The sequence below is a fragment of the Pongo abelii genome, chromosome 15 (genome assembly GCF_028885655.2).
Source record: "Pongo abelii isolate AG06213 chromosome 15, NHGRI_mPonAbe1-v2.0_pri, whole genome shotgun sequence".
NCBI classification, from domain to species: Eukaryota; Metazoa; Chordata; class Mammalia; order Primates; family Hominidae; genus Pongo; species Pongo abelii.
The window spans coordinates 109,916,581-109,933,429 of NC_072000.2; the positions used below are offsets into that span (position 1 = coordinate 109,916,581).

Genomic DNA, 16,849 nt, shown 5'->3' on the forward strand with positions numbered 1-16,849 from the left:
CTGGACTTAAGATCAGTTTTTGTTGTTGTTGTTTTTAGACAGGGTCTTGCTCTGCCACCCAGACTGGAGTGCAGAGGTGCTATCTCGGCTCACTGCGAACTCTGCCTCTCAGGCCTAAGCTATCCTCCTGCCTCAGCCTCTCAAGTAGCAGGGACTACAGGCATGCACCACCACGCCCCGCTAATTTTTATATTTTTTAGTAGAGATGGGTTTTCACTGTGTTGCCCAGGCTGGTCTCGAACTCCTGGGTTCAAGTGACCTGCCCAAAGTGCTGGAATTTCAGAGCCAGAGCCCTGGTTTTATACACTTTATTATGTTCCCCTCCCTGCTAGATTGCAAACCCTCTGAGGGCAAAGGAGCTGTTTCCTTACCCTCCAAGGCCTAGAGTGGCTTGTAGCTTGAAGTAGGTGTTTAACAAATAATAAATGAGTAAATTATTGTGTTAATCACTTTGTCTTGCTCTGAAATTATCTCAAGCCTTTCATCTCCAAGTAACTTAATATTCTGCCCTTTGCTGTTTTTGACTTAATCCAGCCACGGTGTGATTTTGGTGCTTCTGGTTTGCTTGGCTCTTAACTCTTCCTCCCATCCTGCTATTTTGTCGTCAAGCATTTGAATTCCTGATTGTTGAATTCATGCTGCTGTGAAGCTCTGAAAGCAGTCCTGTGGAGTCCTCTTCTGTTTCTTTGGTTGTGTTTTCTTATTTATTTATTTATTTATTTATTATATTTGTTTCTTTGAGACGGAGTCTCACTGTGCCGCCCCCAGGCTGGAGTGCAGTGGTGTGGTCTCGGCTCCCGGGTTCATGCAGTTCTCCTGCCTCAGCCTCCTGCGTAGCTGGGACTACAGGCACGCGCCACCACACCCAGCTAATTTTTTTGTATTTTTAGTAGAGATGAGGTTTCACTATGTTGACCAGGCTGGTCTCGAACTCCTGACCTCAGGTGATCCTCCTGCCTTGGCCTCCCAAAGTGCTGGGATTACAGGCGTGAGCCACCACGCTCAGCCCAGTTGTGTTTTCTTCCATACTGGGTTTCTCACAAACCCCTCACACCCTCGCTGACTTGTTTTTCTGTTGTTGAATGACATGGATGTGGTCATGTGCCACCTCTCAGCAATGCTCCCACCTCAGCCTCCGGGGATATGCCACTACTTCTGTCCTGACATGAAAGCTCTTTCCTGAATGTCTATTCGCTCTGCTTCTAAGTGGATGGAGTGGATGGATTTTTTTTTTTTTTTTTTTTTTTGGAGACGGAGTCTCGCTCTGTTGCCCAGGCTGGAATGCAGTGGCACGATCTCGGCTCACTGCAAGCTCCACCTCCTGGGTTCACGCCATTCTCCTGCCTCAGCCTTCGGAGTAGCTGGGACTACAGGCGCCCGCCACCATGCCCAGCTAATTTTTTCTATTTTTTAGTAGAGACGGGGTTTCACCGTGTTAGCCAGGATGGGCTCAATCTCCTGCTTGTGATCCTCCTGCCTCAGCCTCCCAAAGTGCTGGGATTACAGGCGTGAGCCACTGCACCCAGCTGGATTCTTCTTAATTCTTTGTTTTTATTGTTTGACTCACCTGAGGTCTTTGGACTTTGCCTCTGAGCTGGCTTAAGGGCAATCCACCTTTTTCACTGGTCTGGAGTGGGGAGGCAGAGTAGGGGTCGGCTGGAGGAGCGGGGCTCTGTGCTGTCTTTTGAGAGTTTACTAAACGTCACTCTGCATGGTGAGGGGTGTATCCTCTCCACTGGGGAGGCCTGGCTTGAAGTTCAGATTGCCTCCCTGGGACACCAGACCCTGTGCCGTGCTCCCTCAGAAGGACAGCCTTGACTGTCTCCACTCCAGCAGTCAGTTCTCTCCACCCCCACAGGGAGAAGGAGCAAAGGCTGGTGTCTTCAGGAGGCTCCTCTCCCAGCTGGGGCCAGGGGACAGTGTGCATGTCACCATCAGGATGTGTCCCAGTGGCGTGGCTGGGTTCTCAGGGTGAAGCTCATCCGTTTCTGGGATGGCAGCGGAAGCAGGCACTACACACGCAGCTTCGGGGGGCTCTCCCCGTGCCTCCTAGCTGCCTGGCACTTTCTGGTGTTTCTGGCTAACTTTCTGGCCATGCCAGGAGTTGGTGGAAGGAGATCTCAGGCCGCAGCTTTGCTTTCCTGCTGAGGAGACAGAGATAGGCTGCGGCTGTAGGACAAGGGAGGCCAGCAGCCCCACCTTCCTTCTGGAGAGACGCTGCCTGTCTGTCATTGCCCCTCTCCTGCACCTGGCCACTGGCTGGCTGCTCTTCCCTCCCAATCACCAGCAAGCCAGCTCCTGTTCCCTGCAGCCCAGCCCGTAGGACGTGTCCTGGGACCCATAGCCCTCTCTCCCCAGAGACAGCACCGCCCTGCAGCTCTGGTTCCTGGCGCTGTGCTAACCCTGGTGGGGCTTTCCTTTCTGGTCTGCTCTGCAGCCATGACATTGTGGCCACCGCTCTCCTTGGGACCCCCACCTGGCTTTCCTCCCAGCACACGCTGTTTCCTGCCCACCTGGATGGTGTCCTGTGTGCTGGATTCCCCATGCTCTGTCCCCGGCATCCTGACCATGTCTGTCCCACCTGCCTAGATCTTGCACCGTGGCCACGGGGCTCCCTCCTGATAGCCCTGAACGCTCCGCTCCATGTCCTACAGGGAGGGATGTCCCAGGTAGATGTCAGCTCCCTCCAGCCACTGATCTCCAGCATCTGAGCACGCAGGGCAGAGACCCACGGTGCTGCTCAGATCAGCAGCCTGGAACCCTGAGACAGCTCCTTTTCCTCACCTCCCCCAACACGGATGTTGCACCTGTCTCCAAGCCACTCTGGGACCATCTGTTTCTCCCCATCTGGGAAGCCCCCTTCCCACCTCATGCTCTTCCTGGCTGGGGCGTCTGGGTCACTGGACTCTCCTCTCCTTAGACCTGTGCACAAACACCCGCAGGAAGGCATCCTGACAGGTGGTGGGGAGAGAAGGTAGCTGCCTCACTGCGGAAAGAGCACGGCCTATCCTGGACTCCAGCCCTGTTGGGGCTGGCGGGGTCAGCAGGCGCTGGGTTCCAGCCTCAGGTGGGGTCTTTGGAGGTGGCCTCTGGGCACAGGCAGCTCCTCTGTGGCCTTCTCACCAGGTCACAGTTCAGGGAGGCTTTGCCGGCTACGGAGCCTGCCCACACCAAGGCGCGCACGGCCACCTGTCCAGAGATGCCACGCGGGCTGTGCGGCGAAGGCCAAGGACACGCGCTGCCTGGTGTCGGGGGCAAAGGTTAGGCCTGGAAGGGAGGTGTGGGGTGAGGACCCCGAGGCCAGGGCTGGGCCGCTGTGCTTCAGGGCCCTTGGGGGGCTCAGGGAGGAATGCTGGAGGACCCCAGCATCAGGAGGAACCCCTGGAGAGCTACGGCAGGACTCACCTGTGGGGCACAGGGAGGGATCACCCGGGAAATAACCCTTGTGGAGGATCTCCCCTCTACCCCAGGGCACTAGGGGAGGATCTACCAGGGGGTTCTGGTGGAAGGGCCCACCCGGGAAGCGGCGCGCGGGGAGGACTCGGGGGCGCCGAGAGGAACTGCCCGGGAAGGGGCGCTCGGGCCGCGGGCGGCGCGGGGTCGGTAACGGCCCGCGCGGTGGGCGGCGGCGCCCGAGGCCCCTCCCCGCCGCCCGCGGCCGCTCCTCCTCTTCCTCTCCCGCCCGCGCCGCGGCCCTCCCGTCCCTGCGCGGCCTCGGCGGCCTCGGCGGCGGCGGCGGCGGCGGCGGCGGCAGCAGCGCGGCCCCTTTAAACGCCTGCGGCGCCCCCCGCCCCCGCCATCGCGCCTCCATTTTCCCGGCCGCCCGCGCCGAGCGCCGCGCCCGCCCCGGGCCCCTCCGCCGCCGCCGGCCCGGACATGGCCGCCAACATGTACAGGGTCGGAGGTAAGGCCGCACCGCCTTTATGCCCGGCCCCGACCCGCCCGCAGCCCCCACCCGCCGCCGCTGCCGCCTCCCCCGCCCCTCTGTCCCGCAGGCCCCGCGCCCCCCGCCCGCCCTCGCGGCCCCCGGCTGCTTCCCGAACCGCCCCCCGCCGTGCTCACCCCAACCCAAAATGGCCCCGCGGGTCGGCCCCATCGGGGGCGGGCGGGGCGCGGCGGCCCGGGGGTGGGGGGCGGCCCACCTGTTGGGGCCGAGGGGGCGGCCGCGGGGGTGGCGGGGGGGCGCGGGAGGCTGGGGACATCCGGGGGTCCGGGGCCGGGAGCCCCCAGCGGGAGCACGTGGCCTTGGGAGGCGCCGGCTGCCGGTCTGGGCTCAGGAGTTTTGGGGCTGTGGGGTCTCCCCCGGCCCGGGGCCCTGTCCTGGGACTCCGGTGCATCCCCTCTGGGGATGGGGAGCCCCGGTGAGGGGCCACGTTCCTCCCTAGAGCCCTCTTGCAGCCTGGCCCCGGGGCTTCCCCCAGCAGGGATCCCTCAGGGGGTCTTCAGCAGGGAGCGAGCATCCCGAGCACGCCTCTAAGTGCCCCCAAACTTTTCCCTGCCTCCCGCTCACCTCAGCTCATTCGGGAGGCGCTTTGCAAGGGTTGGGGAGAGGCCGGAGGGCCTCCTGGGCAGGGGCCGGGGGCTTCCTCCGTGGGCCCAGCCTCCTGTTGCTCGGGCCCCGCGGGCCTGCAGCTTTGAGCCTTGCCCTCCTTCGTGTACCTGGGACTCCATGGGGTCTTTCACAGGAAGGTGGGGGGTCGTGCGCATTCCATCATTCCATCAGCGCCTCCCTCCCCGGGACTCTGAGACCCCCTCCCTGCCGGTGACCCTCTCGGTCAGGTGCTCATTGCCTCTCCCACCTGCAGCCTGCGCTGCTGGAGGGAGCTGGGGTCACTCCCGCTCTGGCCTGATCCCCATGCCCCTGACTCCGAGTGCTCAGAACACTCTGTGTCTCTCGAGCGTGGCTTCTGCTGCCTTGGACGCCGTGTGGTCTCGCCGGCCAGTCCTGTGACCTTGGGGACGGTGGGAGCCCCCTACACCCCCTCTGTGAGATGGGCGGTCAGTCCGCATCAGCAGCTCTGGGCCTCCCCTGTCCTCTCAGAGGGGCGGTGGGCCTGTACCCCATCAAGCGGCAGCCCCCTCCCACAGCCTCATACAGCTTTGCCAGGTCCCTGTGTGGACCCAGGTGGGCTGAGCCCACCCCACGCTCAGGGAGCAGCCTGGGTGCGGGGTCCCTCGAGGGAGGGGCCTGTTCCTTCCTGTTCTTTCTCCCCACCTGGAGACCCCCCTTCCAGCCTGACATGAGGGCCCAGTTTCTCACCCTGGCAGAGAGGATGCCTACTGCCTGGGCTGCAGCCGGGCCCGCTGCGCATGGTTTTGGGATTGGTCCCAAGAAAAGCTCTCCCTGCCCCCACCCAGGTTGGGGGTGGGGAGTGGTGGCAGCTTTGGGCTCTAGGGCTGGGGACACCCCGACCCCAACTCATGCCTTCCCAGTGGCTGCATTGCTCGGCCTTCAGGCCTGCCTGCCTGTGATCTTGGCGCCAGCCTGGCTGCCCCCCGCACCAGACCTTCCCGTGCCTCGGTTTCCCCATGGTGTGGGTGAGGACCTCGTCTCTCAGCCGTCCTTTTGTGCCCTGTGGCAGCTGTGCTGTGGCTGATGAAAGCCAGGACCCTGCCTTGTCCCATCCCGGAGGTGCAGCTCCCCTGGGCCCCGCACAGGCTTGGGAGGAGCCCTTCGTGGGGCTGCGCCGCCCTCCCGGAACCCTCTGTCGCCCTGTGCCCGCAGGCCCGTCCCAGGGCCTCACTGACCCACGCACTCCAGTGCTGTGAGGGTGGGTGGCCTGGACTCCTAGGCTGTGGCGGAGGGGCCCACCATGCCTGGCAGAGATGCTGCTGGTCTCTTTTCCTGTGATGAGGAGCATGGGAGGTTGGGTGCTGTCTGCTGGCAGCACAGCCACGCGTGGGATCCAGACTGCTTCTGCGTGTGCAGTCCGTGGTCACTGTGGCCGGGTGTGCTCGGGGCTGTCAGGCCCCCCACATGCCCGCCCCGAGGACGTCCTCTCCCTGCAGGTGAGACTGTAGGCCTCCCCCTCTCTACTCTGACGGTCCCTGTAGGAGAAGCGGCATTTATCCCTGGCTTCTGGACTGGAACCCTGGGTTCCGGCAGGACCCCGGCAGGGCCCCGTGGTCGCAGTGGGCTGGGCATTGCAGGTTGGCTTCCTGTCTTGGTGCTCGCTCGGGGAGGTGGGCGTCTGGATTCTTGAGCCCCCAGACAAGAAAGAGGAAGGTGTGCAGTGTCTCCTGAGCAGCCTTTGTCCGTCTGTCACCAGCTGCCTGGCATGGGCCCCGTCTGGGCGGCCAGTCCTGGCCTGTGGGAGCTGCCGGCAGGGACCCAGCCTAGGAAGGGGCTTGCTCCTGTGCCCCCCACCCCAGGGACCTTGTGTGTAGAGGCACCAAATTTAGTTAAGAAAAGTACCGGACGCCCAGGCAAATCTGAGTTTCAGATAAACAGAAATTTATTAGTGTAAGTATGTCCCAAATATGGCATGGGACATACTTGTCCCAGAAGATTCTTATCTGACATTCACAGTTATCTGGGCATCCCGTATTTTAGCTGGCAGGCTGCTCCAAGGCCCTGCCAGGTCGGGCTAGGCAGGGTGAAGGTGTGGCGGCAGCATTTTTGTGCCAGCTGAGCTGGGTGAAGTGGTGAGCTGGGAGGGAACAGGGCCTGTTTCTTCCCCGTGGAGTGCCCTGGCCACGGACAGAGGCCTTCTGTCTGTGCCTGTGAGGGCAGCGGATGACCTGGGCAAGGGTGGTGGGGTCAGGGTTCCCTGACCTCTGCTCCTCAAGGGTTGTCCATCCCGAGGGCTGGGGAAGGCTTGGAACCTGCTGTGGGATGAGAGGGCCCCAGGGCGATGGCGGGATGTTTCTTCTCTGGGTTGAACATGAAGATGTTAGATAGCATCCAAAACAGGACAGCAGGAATCGGTGCCTGCCAGCCGCCTGCAGCTTGCTCATGTGGGGATTCTGCTTTTCAGTGGACAGGCCATTACCATCTTTCCTTGGGTGTTTCTGTTTTTCATTGCAAGAGGTTAACACCCCATCTTTTGGATTTTTTTTGTTTAATTTTTTTTTTTGAGATGGAGTCTTGCTCTGTGGCCCAGGCTGGAGTGCAGAGGCGCAATTTCGGCTCACTGCAACCTCCGCCTCCCGGGCTCAAGTGATTTCCTGCCTCAGCCTCCCAAGTAGCTGGGACTAAAGGCATGCACCACCACACCTGGCTATTTTTTGTATTTTTAGTAGAGATGGGGTTTCACCATGTTGGTCAGGCTGGTCTGGAACTCCTGACCTCAGGTGATCCACCCGCCTCGGCCTCCCAAAGTGCTGGGATTACAGGCGTGAGCCCATGCCCAGCCTTTTTGTTTTAATTTTAATATAAGTTGAGGCTGGGTGACAGAGTGAGACTCCATATCAAAAAAAAAAAAAGTTAATGTAGTTTGAAAAGATGCCAGAAAGCCCCTGCCCCTGCAGGGCCGCGGGCTCTGCCCCGGTCTCTGGCGCAGCCTGCGCAGAAGCACCCCGTCTGTGCTGCTGGTCTTCACTGGGCTTGGCATGTGCCATTATCTGCGCTCTGTCGTGCTGTTAGAAATGCTGCTTTTGTATTTTTGTTCTAGTGTTTTTTTGAAGTTTAAACTTTATTGCTCTACATACTTGCCAGTGGGGAAAAAAGTAAACTTAAAAAAAATTTCAGATTTGTAGAGGGCTGCAGCCAGCGCCCTACCCTGGAGTGCTGAGTGCACCGTGTCCCTAGGCACTTGCTGCTCCATGGGCCGACTTTTGGGGTCCCATCCATCTTTTTCCAAGAAGGCAGGGAAGAGCCCTGGAGACACTGCCGTCCTGTGAGCACCAGGAGCGGGAGTTGTAGAAGTGGCCGGGGCCCGGGTGTGATGTCCTGGTGGGGACGGCATGGGGCTGTCCCACTTGGCCTGTGAGGATCGGCCTCAGCACTGCGCCATTGGCAGCCCTGGCTCACTCTCCAGGCAGGGTGGGCCACTGAGCTTCTCCTGCCTCAGCCACTGAGCACTCCTGGCTTGCTCCAGGGTGGGCTTGCTGCCTAGTTTTGGCCTTCCATATCGTTTTTGTTTTTTTGAGATGGAGTCTCGCTCTGTCCCCCAGGCTGGAGTGCGGTAGCGCAATCTGGGCTCACTGCAACTCCGCCTCCCGGGTTCACACCATTCTCCTGCCTCAGCCTCTCAAGTAGCTGGGACTACAGGTGCCCGCCACCATGCCTGGCTAATTTTTTTTTTTTTTTTTTTTTTTTCTTTGTAAAGACGGGGTTTCACCGTGTTAGCCAGGATGGTCTTGATCTCCTGACCTTGTGATCCACCTGCCTCAGCTTCCCAAAGTGCTGGGATTACAGGCATGAGCCACTGCGTCCGGCTTTTTTTTTTCGAGACAGTCTCACTCTGTCACCCAGGCTGGAGTGCAGTGGCACAGTCGTGGCTCACTGCAACCTCCGCCTCCTGGGTTCTAGCAATTCGCCTGCCTCAGCCCCCTGAGTAGCCGGGATTACAGGTGCACACCACCACAGCTGGCTAGTTTTTGTGTTTTTAGTAGAGATGGGGTTTCACCATCTAGGCCAGGCTGGTCTTGAATTCCTGACCTCAAGTGATCCACCCGCCTCGGCCTCCCAAAGTGCTGGGATTATAGGCGTGAGCCACTGTGCCTGGCCCCATATTGTTCTGAGTGGAGAATTTGACCGTTAAGCTCTCAGATTAATAAAAAAGTAGCTGTCAGTGAGAGATGTTGGAATAAATGGTCCAATGAAGCACATCCCTTGCCCCCAACCCGCCCTGGCAGTGCCGTTCCCGCCCGTATGTGTGGGCTCTGGGTGTCAAGACTGCTGCAGTGGCCCTGCAGGCGTCCTACCTAGAGGTGGGTCCCCAGCTGCGCATCTGGTCACTGGTCAGCAGGTGAGGCCGGGATGCCAGGGGAGGTGCCGTGTGCCTGGCCAGGTACCTGGGAGGCAGCTTGGGGGAGCACTGGCTGCAGGGCCTCCTTCCTCCTCCTGCTGAACTTGGAGTGCTCTTGTCAGATTACGAGCTGAGTCCTGCTAGGGAGGGTGGCCCCCCTTCCCCAAGAGGAGCCCACCCTGAAACCCAGTTGGGGGGCAGCTTAGACCCTACCTTAGACTCCAGCAGGCTGTCTTGGGAGCGTGTAATTATGTTTTTTTTGAGACAGGGTCTCCTGTTGCCCAGGCTGGAGTGCAGCAGCACCATCACAGCTACTGCAGCCTCCACCTCACAGGCTCAGGCGATCCTCCCACCTCAGCTTCCTGAGGAGCTGAGACCACAGGCGCACACCACCATACCCAGCTAATTTTAAGATTTTTTTATAGAGGCGGAGTCTCACTATGTTGCCCAGGCTGGTCTCGAACTCCTGTGCTCAAGTGATCCTCTTGCCTTGGGCTCCCAAAGTGCCGCTGGGGTTGCAAGGCTGTGAGCGACCATGCCCAGCAGAGCATTTAATATTCTCCAAATGTCTTTCCTAGTGTGCTACCTGGGCTCACTGCTTTCCGGGGCTCTTGTGTTGCTGATGTCGCCACCCACACCCCCACCCCAGCTGGCCTGCTCCATTCCTGTCCCGGTGGGCTCGTGTCTGAGTGTGCGGACTGGGGGATCTTGGTGGCAATGGAGCCAAGCCCAGTGAGGCTGGGGCCACCCTCATAGTGCAAGGCCACCCAGCACCTCGCCCCTATACCCCACCCACCCCGCCAACGTGCCCCCCGCCCCCCCGAGGCCAGGCCCCAGGCTTGCTTCTATGGGCTTTGCACCACCCGCTAGGCTGTTCCCGCCTGGGCCATGCAGTGCACCTGAGGGGTCTGAGGTGACCGCTCCTCAGAGCCGCCCAGCAGCCTCCCCGGGGCGGGCCTCAGCACTGCAGCCCCGTGATCCGGCCTGGCGTGGGCTCTGCTGCTTTCTCTGCCTGGTAGCCTGAGGAGCTCGAGTGCCCCCCTGCCCCCAGAGCCCTTCCACGGTCAGGGCCTGAGCTCTGTGGGTGCCATTAGGAGGAGGGTCTGCAGATCTGTGCGGCTGGGGGACCCCTGGGGCATGGAGGGGCCCATGCGTCCCTTCCCGTCCGTGCCCTGCCAGGCTGTCCTCACGGCAGCGTCGTCACAGGGGAGGAAACCAGGGCAGCGGCAGCGGCTCCTGGTACCAAGCACACCTTAAAAATGAGCCCATGGATGTTGCAGTGAGCCGAGATCACGCCACCGCACTCCAGCCTGGGTAACAGAGCGAGACTTCGCCTCACAAAAAAAAAAAAAAAAAAAAAAGAGCCTCAAGGCCTGTGCAGTTGGTCAGCGGTGGAGTCAGGTATGGGGCACACCTGGTTCTGCCCTGGCTCATCCCCTGCCTTCAGAGGACAGCAAGGGCGCAGCGCACACGGGGGCTGGCCCTGAGGTGTGGCTTTCTCTGGGCTGGGCTAGGGCAGTTCTGGGGGAGGGGCGTGTTCTGTCCATTCCTCCAGGAGACACAGTGCCTGGGCCATCTGGCCACTTGCATGAGGGAACGTCTGTCTGCATCCCCTGGAGGCCGCTGTCCCCATCCCTGACTGCCAGATGCACCTCGGATGCTGGGGCTCTGGTCTCTGATCCTTCCTGGACTTTGTGGGGACAGCGACGGAGGAGGAGGATGACCCCGAGGATGGGCCAGGCGCAAGGCTTGCAGCAGTGCCCAGGTTTTGCAGATAAAAATACGGGACACCCCTGCAGCATTTGGGACTTTGTCACATGGAGACCCGGCTCCTGGAGCAGGGGTGCTGGGGGCTTTCTTGACCACTGTTGCTGTTTCTCTTGACTCTGTTCCCAAAAGGGAAAAAACAAAGTTCCTCCCTGTGCTTCCTGGTCTCCTGTCCCTGACCATGGCAGACCTGGCTGTGGGTGAGCTCAGGAGAGTGGGCTGTGCCCTGGAGGGTCCCACACAGGCAGGGACCACGGGCACCACCCTGCAGCGCAGCTCTTGTTGCTTGTTGCTCAATCATCTTGGGGGTCGTGTCTGTTCTCCCCCAATTCTTGTGTGGCCCCGTCCCCTATTTGTTAAAACTTAACGTGTAACCCCAAAATTCACACTTATGTCACTTTCCAGTCATTTGCAGGCACCCACAGGCTGCTAAAAGCCCGAGTTGCGTGGTGCCTGGGTGCCTGCTGGGGTGAGCGAGGGACCCTGCCCTCTGCCACTGCTCCCATGTTGGAAGCAAATTGTCCTTTCTCCATCTATTGAGGGCCATGCTTCTTGCATTTGGGGGCTCTTGGTGATTTTGCTTTTTAGATGCCCCTGGGGGAGATGCTGCAGTGCTGTCGAGTGTCCCTAGGCACAGGCAGGCTGGGATGGGTCCCATGGAGAGAACGTGTGTTGGACAGGCTTTGCCCCCATGTGAGTTCAGTGTCAGAGAACAGCAATAATTATAAAGTTCTTTGACAGAAACGTAAAATAAGGCTGTTGTGTATTGATTGGTTGCTGAAAATGTTGTGACCAGAGGCTCGTAGGAACCTGACCCTGTATTTCCTGTAGGAACAGAGGTACGGTGTTCAGTATTAGTGGTGACTTTATGGAACATAATTACTGCGAATAATGAGAATTGACTCTGGGTGTGTGTATATTTTTTTAACTTAAAGTAAGGTTTAGGCCGGGCATGATGGCTCACGCCTGTAATCCCAACACTTTGGGAGGCTGAGGTGGGCAGATCACTTGAGCTCAGGAGTTTGAGACCAACCTGACCACACAGCAAAACCCCATCTCTACTAAAAATACAAAAAAAGCCAGGCACGGTGGTGCGTGCCTGTAATCCTAGCTACTTGGGAGGCTGAGGCGTGAGAATCACTTGCGTGCAGGAGGCAGAGGTTGCAGTGAGTGGAGATCGCACCACTGTACCCCAGCCTGGGCAACAGAGCGAGACTCTCTCAAAAAAAAAAAAAAAAAGTTAGGTTTATTGAGATACACGTTTCACATGGCAAACCCACTTATGTGTAGGGGCCTGTGGTTCTCCACTCATGCACAGCTGTGTGGTCGCTGCAGCTCTTCCACACCTGACATGCTTCTCTTGTGACCTTTTGTAGTCAGCCCCCACTTCTCCCCCAGCTCCCAGCAACACTGACCTATTTTCTGTTCCTGCCGTTTTGCCTTGTCCAGAATGTGGTAGAAGTGGAATTGCACAGTATGTGGGCTTTTGAGTCTGGCTTTCTTTTTTTTTTGAGATAAGGTCTCAGTCTGTCACCCAGGTTGGAGTGCAGTGGTACAGTCATGACTCACTGCAGCCTCCACCTCCCAGGCTCAAGTGATCCTTCCACCTCAGCCTCCTGAACAGCCGGGACCACAGGTGTGCACCACCACACCCAGCTAAGTTTTTCTGTATTTTGTAGAGACGGGGTCTCATTATGTTGTCTAGGCTGGTCTCGAACTCCTGGGCTCAAGCGATCCCCCCACTTCGGACTCCCATAGTGCTGAGGTTACAGGAGTGAGCCACCATGCCCAGCCTTGTAGTAATTCTTGAAATCAAGTAGTGGGAATCCTTGAACTTTGTTCCTCATTTTCAAAATTGTTTAGTCTGTTCTGGTTACTTGGCTTTCCCTTACAGAGTTTAGAATTGGCTTGTTAATTTCTACAGAAACCAAAAAGAAGTCTTTTTTTTTTTTTTTTTTTTTTTTTTGAGACAGCATCTTGCTCTGTTGCCCAGGCTGGAGTGCAGTGGTATGATCTTGGCTCACTATATGTAGCCTCAGTCTCTTGGGCTCAAGTGATCCTCCCCATTTCAGCCTCCCGAGTAGCTAGGACTACAGGCATACGCCACCATGCCTGGCTAGTTTTATTTATTTTTGTAGAGATGGGGTCTCACCATGTTGCCCACACTAGTCTCAAACCCCTGGCCTCAAGTGATCCTCCTGCCCTGACTTCCAAAATGCTGGGATTACAGGCATGAGCCATTGTGCCCAGCCTCACCTTGCACTTTTTATGTGGTAGAAATGGCTTCTTTCCTTTAACTTCACGAGCCAACTTCTGCTAGCTTCAGATTTTTCTTCTGCAGCTTCCTCACCTCCCTCAGCCTTCATAGAACTGAAGGGAGTTAGGGCCTTGCTCTGGCTTCAGGGAATGTGTCTGCTTTGATTTCCCATTCTGGCCGCTTCAGCTTTCTCTCTATCAGTACTAAGGCCGTTTAGCTTTCTTATCATTCTTGTGTTCACTGGAGCAGCACTGTTTTTTTTTTTTTTTTTTTTTTTGAGATGAAGTCTCACTCTGTCACTCAGGCTGGAGTGCAGTGGCATGATCTTGGCTCCCTGAAACCTCCGCCTCCTGGGTTCAAGCGATTCTCCTGCCTCAGCCTCCCAAGTGGCTGGAACTACAGGCACGTGCCACCACACCCGGCTAATTTTTTTTTTTTTTTTGAGACAGAGTCTCTCTGTCACCCAGGCTGGAGTGCAGTGGCACAATCTCGGCTCACTGCAAGCTCCGTCTGCCACGTTCACGCCATTCTCTTGCCTCAGCCTCCTGAGTATCTGGGACTACAGGTGCCTGCCACTATGCCTGGCTAATTTTTTTGTATTTTTTTAGTAGAGACGGGGTTTCACCGTGTTAGCCAGGATGGCCTCGATCTCCTGCCTGACCTTGTGATCCACCTGCCTCGGCCTCCCAAAGTGCTGGGATTATAGACGTGAGCCACTGCGCCTGGCCTTCTTTTTTTTTTTTTTTTTTTTTTTTTTTTTTTTTTTTTTTTTTTTTTACTGTGACTGCGTCTTGCTCTGTCGTTCAGGCTGGAGTGCAGTGGCACGATCTCAGCTCACTGCCACCTCCAGCTCTTGGGTTCAAGTGATTCTCCCACCTCAGCCTCCCGAGTAGCTGGGATTACAGGCACACACCACCATGCCCGGCTAATTTTTGTATTTTTAGTAGAGATGGGGTTTCACCATGTTGGCCAGGCTGGTCTCAAACTCCTGACCTCAAGTGATCCACCTGCTTTGGCCTCCCAAAGTGCTGGGAATACAGGTGTGAGCCACTGTGCCCGACCCACTTTTAGTTTCTTTCAGGAACTTTTCCTCTGCATTCACAAGTGGGCTACCTGCTTGGCGCTGAAGACCAGGCTTTCTGTTAGGGTATCTTGGCTTTCGACGGGCCTTCCTAACTAAGCTTAGTCATTTATTTCCAGCTTTTGTTTTAAAGTGAGAGATGTGTGACCCTCAACTCTTCCCTTCACTGGACTACTTAGAGGCCATGGCAGGGTTACTAGTTGGCCCAATTTCAGTATTATTGTGTCTTGTGGAATAGGGAGGCCCCAGGAGAGGGAGAGAAATGGAGGAATGGCCAGTTCCTGGGGCAGTCGGAACACACACATTTATCAACTAAGTTCTTAGGTGGGGTATGTCTCATGATGCCCAAAACAATTACAATAGTAGCATCGAGGATCAATGACCACAGATCGCCATCACATAGAATCATGGTTAAAAAGTTGGAAATATTGAGAGAATTACCAAAACGTGACAGCAATACGTAGTGAGCACCTGCTGTTGGAAAAATGGCACCGATGGACTTGACTTGATGCAGGTTGCCACAAACCTTCAATTTGTAAGAAACACAATACCTGCAAAGCATCATCAAGCTAAGCATGATGCCCGTGTAGACGTTTGGGAAATAATTGGCATCTAAACCAATCTTGGGTCCTCTCGTACAGGGATTGGCAAACTGGCCCACTGCCTGTTTTTGATGACTCATGAGCTAAGAATGGGTTTTACATTTTTTAATTGTTGAGAAAAAAATCAAAGGCAGAAAACTTCATGACACATGAAGATTATATGAATTTCATATTTCAGTGCTCAGAAATAAAGTGTTATGGGAACACGGCCGCACTAATGGGAGGGATTCCAGTTATTATGTGGCTGCTCTGAGCTACCGTGGTGGGGTTGAATATTTGTGATAGGGACAGGAAAAACCTAACTTTTTCCTACTCTCACACATTCAACACATAACACTTCACCTCTGGTCCCTGGAATGTGTGTGGGGTTTCTCCCCACCAGCAGACAGTCGGTTATCCAGTGATTTAACCCAATTTTAACACTGCTTACTTGGAGAGAATATTAGGTTCTGCATCTGAAGGGCTGAGTCCCACAAGACTGTCCTCACTTCTCCTGCCTCAGCCTCCTGAGTAGCTGGGATTACAGGCGCCCACCACCACGCCCAGTTAATTTTTGTATTTTTAGTAGAGACCGGGTTTCACCATATTGGCCAGGCTGGTCTCAAACTCCTGACCTCAGGTGATCCACCCACCTTGGCCTCCCAAAGTGCTGGGGTTACAGGCGTGAGCCACTGTGCCCAGCCTACAAGCTGGTTATTAACAAGACCAATAAACTGAAATCTATAGCCAGACTGACAAAGAAATAGAAGCCACAAGTAACCAACATCAGGAACGACAGATGGGACATCACTACAGATCCTACTGACACGAGAAGTGTGTGGCACAGAAAAGGGCTTGGTTGGACAAATTTACAAGGGTTGTTAAACATATAAAGTGCTAAAAGCCTACAGTTATTCATTTTATTACTTGTTGGCAGGTAAATATTTTGTGGAAAGTATTTGTTTATTTTTATTTTTACTTTTTGAGATGGAGTCTCGCTCTGTTGCCCAGGCGGGAGTGCAGTGGTGCAATCGTGGCTCACTGCAACCTCCGCCTCCTGGGCCCGAGCGATTCGCCTGCCTCAGCCTCCCAAGTAGCTGGGACTAAAGGCATGCACCACCACACCTGGCTATTTTTTGTATCTTTAGTAGAGATGGGGTTTCACCATGTTGGGCAGGCTGGTCTCAAACTCCTGACCTCAAGTGATCCGCCCACCTCAGCCTCCCAAAGTACTGGGATTACCAGGCTTGAGGCACTGCACCCGGCTTGTGGAAAGTATTTGAGTCTGTCATTCCTTATTGAACCAGTAGTGTCAACAGTGAACTTCATTTGACCTTGTGGACTTGACTGTCATCAGTTCTGTGAATTAAAAAAACCTTTTTTAAAGAGATGGAGTCTTGCTCTATTGCCCAGGCTAGAGAGCAGTGGCACAGTCCCGGCCCACTGCAGCCTCAATCTCCTGGGCTCAGGCGTGAGCCCCTGTGCCTGGCCTAAAGCTGAACATCTTGACTTGCTCTCCTGTGCAGCAGCTTGATGACTCGGCAGTGGTGAAGTTCTATTGCTTTTTTATTTTTATTTTTTATTTATTTATTTATTTTTGAGACGGAGTCTCGCTCTGTCACCCAGGCTGGAGTGCAGTGGCACGATCTCGGCTCACTGCAACCTCCACCTCCTGGGTTCAAGCAATTATCCTGCCTCAGCCTCCCAAGTAGCTGGGACTACATGCACATGCCACCATGCCCGGCTAATTTTTGTATTTTTAGTGGAGACAAGGTTTCACCATGTTGGCCAGGCTGGTCTCGAACTCCTGACCTCATGATCCGCCTGCCTCGGCCTCCCAAAGTGCTGGGATTACAGGCGTGAGCCACCATGTCTGGCCTGCTTTTTGAAAAAGCGTCGAAATTGGAAAATTTCAGAATGAGAAGAACCACTGTTGACGGCCATCATCAGTACACTGGCTGACTTGGGAAGCTAGTTTTTGCTGCACGATGTTCTCTACGTTCTTTATGAATTCATCTTAAAGTTACAAGGCACAACCACACTTATTTGCAAAATGTATACTGTGATGAAGTCATTTTGGCAACAGCTCATGTTTAAATCACAAACTGCTTTGTACAGTTTTCTTATTGTCGAGAGGTAAAATGAGAGGCAAAGTGCATTGGCACAGATTGGCAGTGAGCTTATTTTCTGGGCTCAAGCTGTGGTTACAGCAGAGCATTTGGGACTTCAATGCAAGTGCAAGGGAAATGTC

General features: G+C 55.9%; 1 protein-coding gene and 1 long non-coding RNA gene across 6 annotated transcripts in view; one reads left to right on the forward strand and one right to left on the reverse strand.

The window, feature by feature from the left end:
• Positions 1 to 40: 40 nt before the first annotated feature.
• Positions 41 to 3,582, reverse strand: LOC103892442 (uncharacterized). The gene is made up of 2 exons (XR_008513257.2): positions 2,514 to 3,582; positions 41 to 2,141 (listed from the first exon to the last, which is right to left on the reverse strand). It is a non-coding gene; the product is annotated as an uncharacterized LOC103892442 (long non-coding RNA).
• A 48-nt stretch (positions 3,583 to 3,630) lies between these two features.
• MTA1 (metastasis associated 1) overlaps positions 3,631 to 16,849 on the forward strand; it is a 51,190-nt gene continuing 37,971 nt past the window's right edge. For 2 of the 5 annotated variants that reach the window (XM_024231557.3, XM_024231558.3), the window contains exon 1: positions 3,631 to 3,904. In XM_024231557.3, coding sequence (XP_024087325.1) covers positions 3,877 to 3,904 — 28 coding nt within the window. In that variant the 5' untranslated portion in view covers positions 3,631 to 3,876. The remainder of the gene's footprint in view (positions 3,905 to 16,849) is intronic. The other 3 variants (XM_024231561.3, XM_054530607.2, XM_024231560.3) reach the window with 2 other exon arrangements.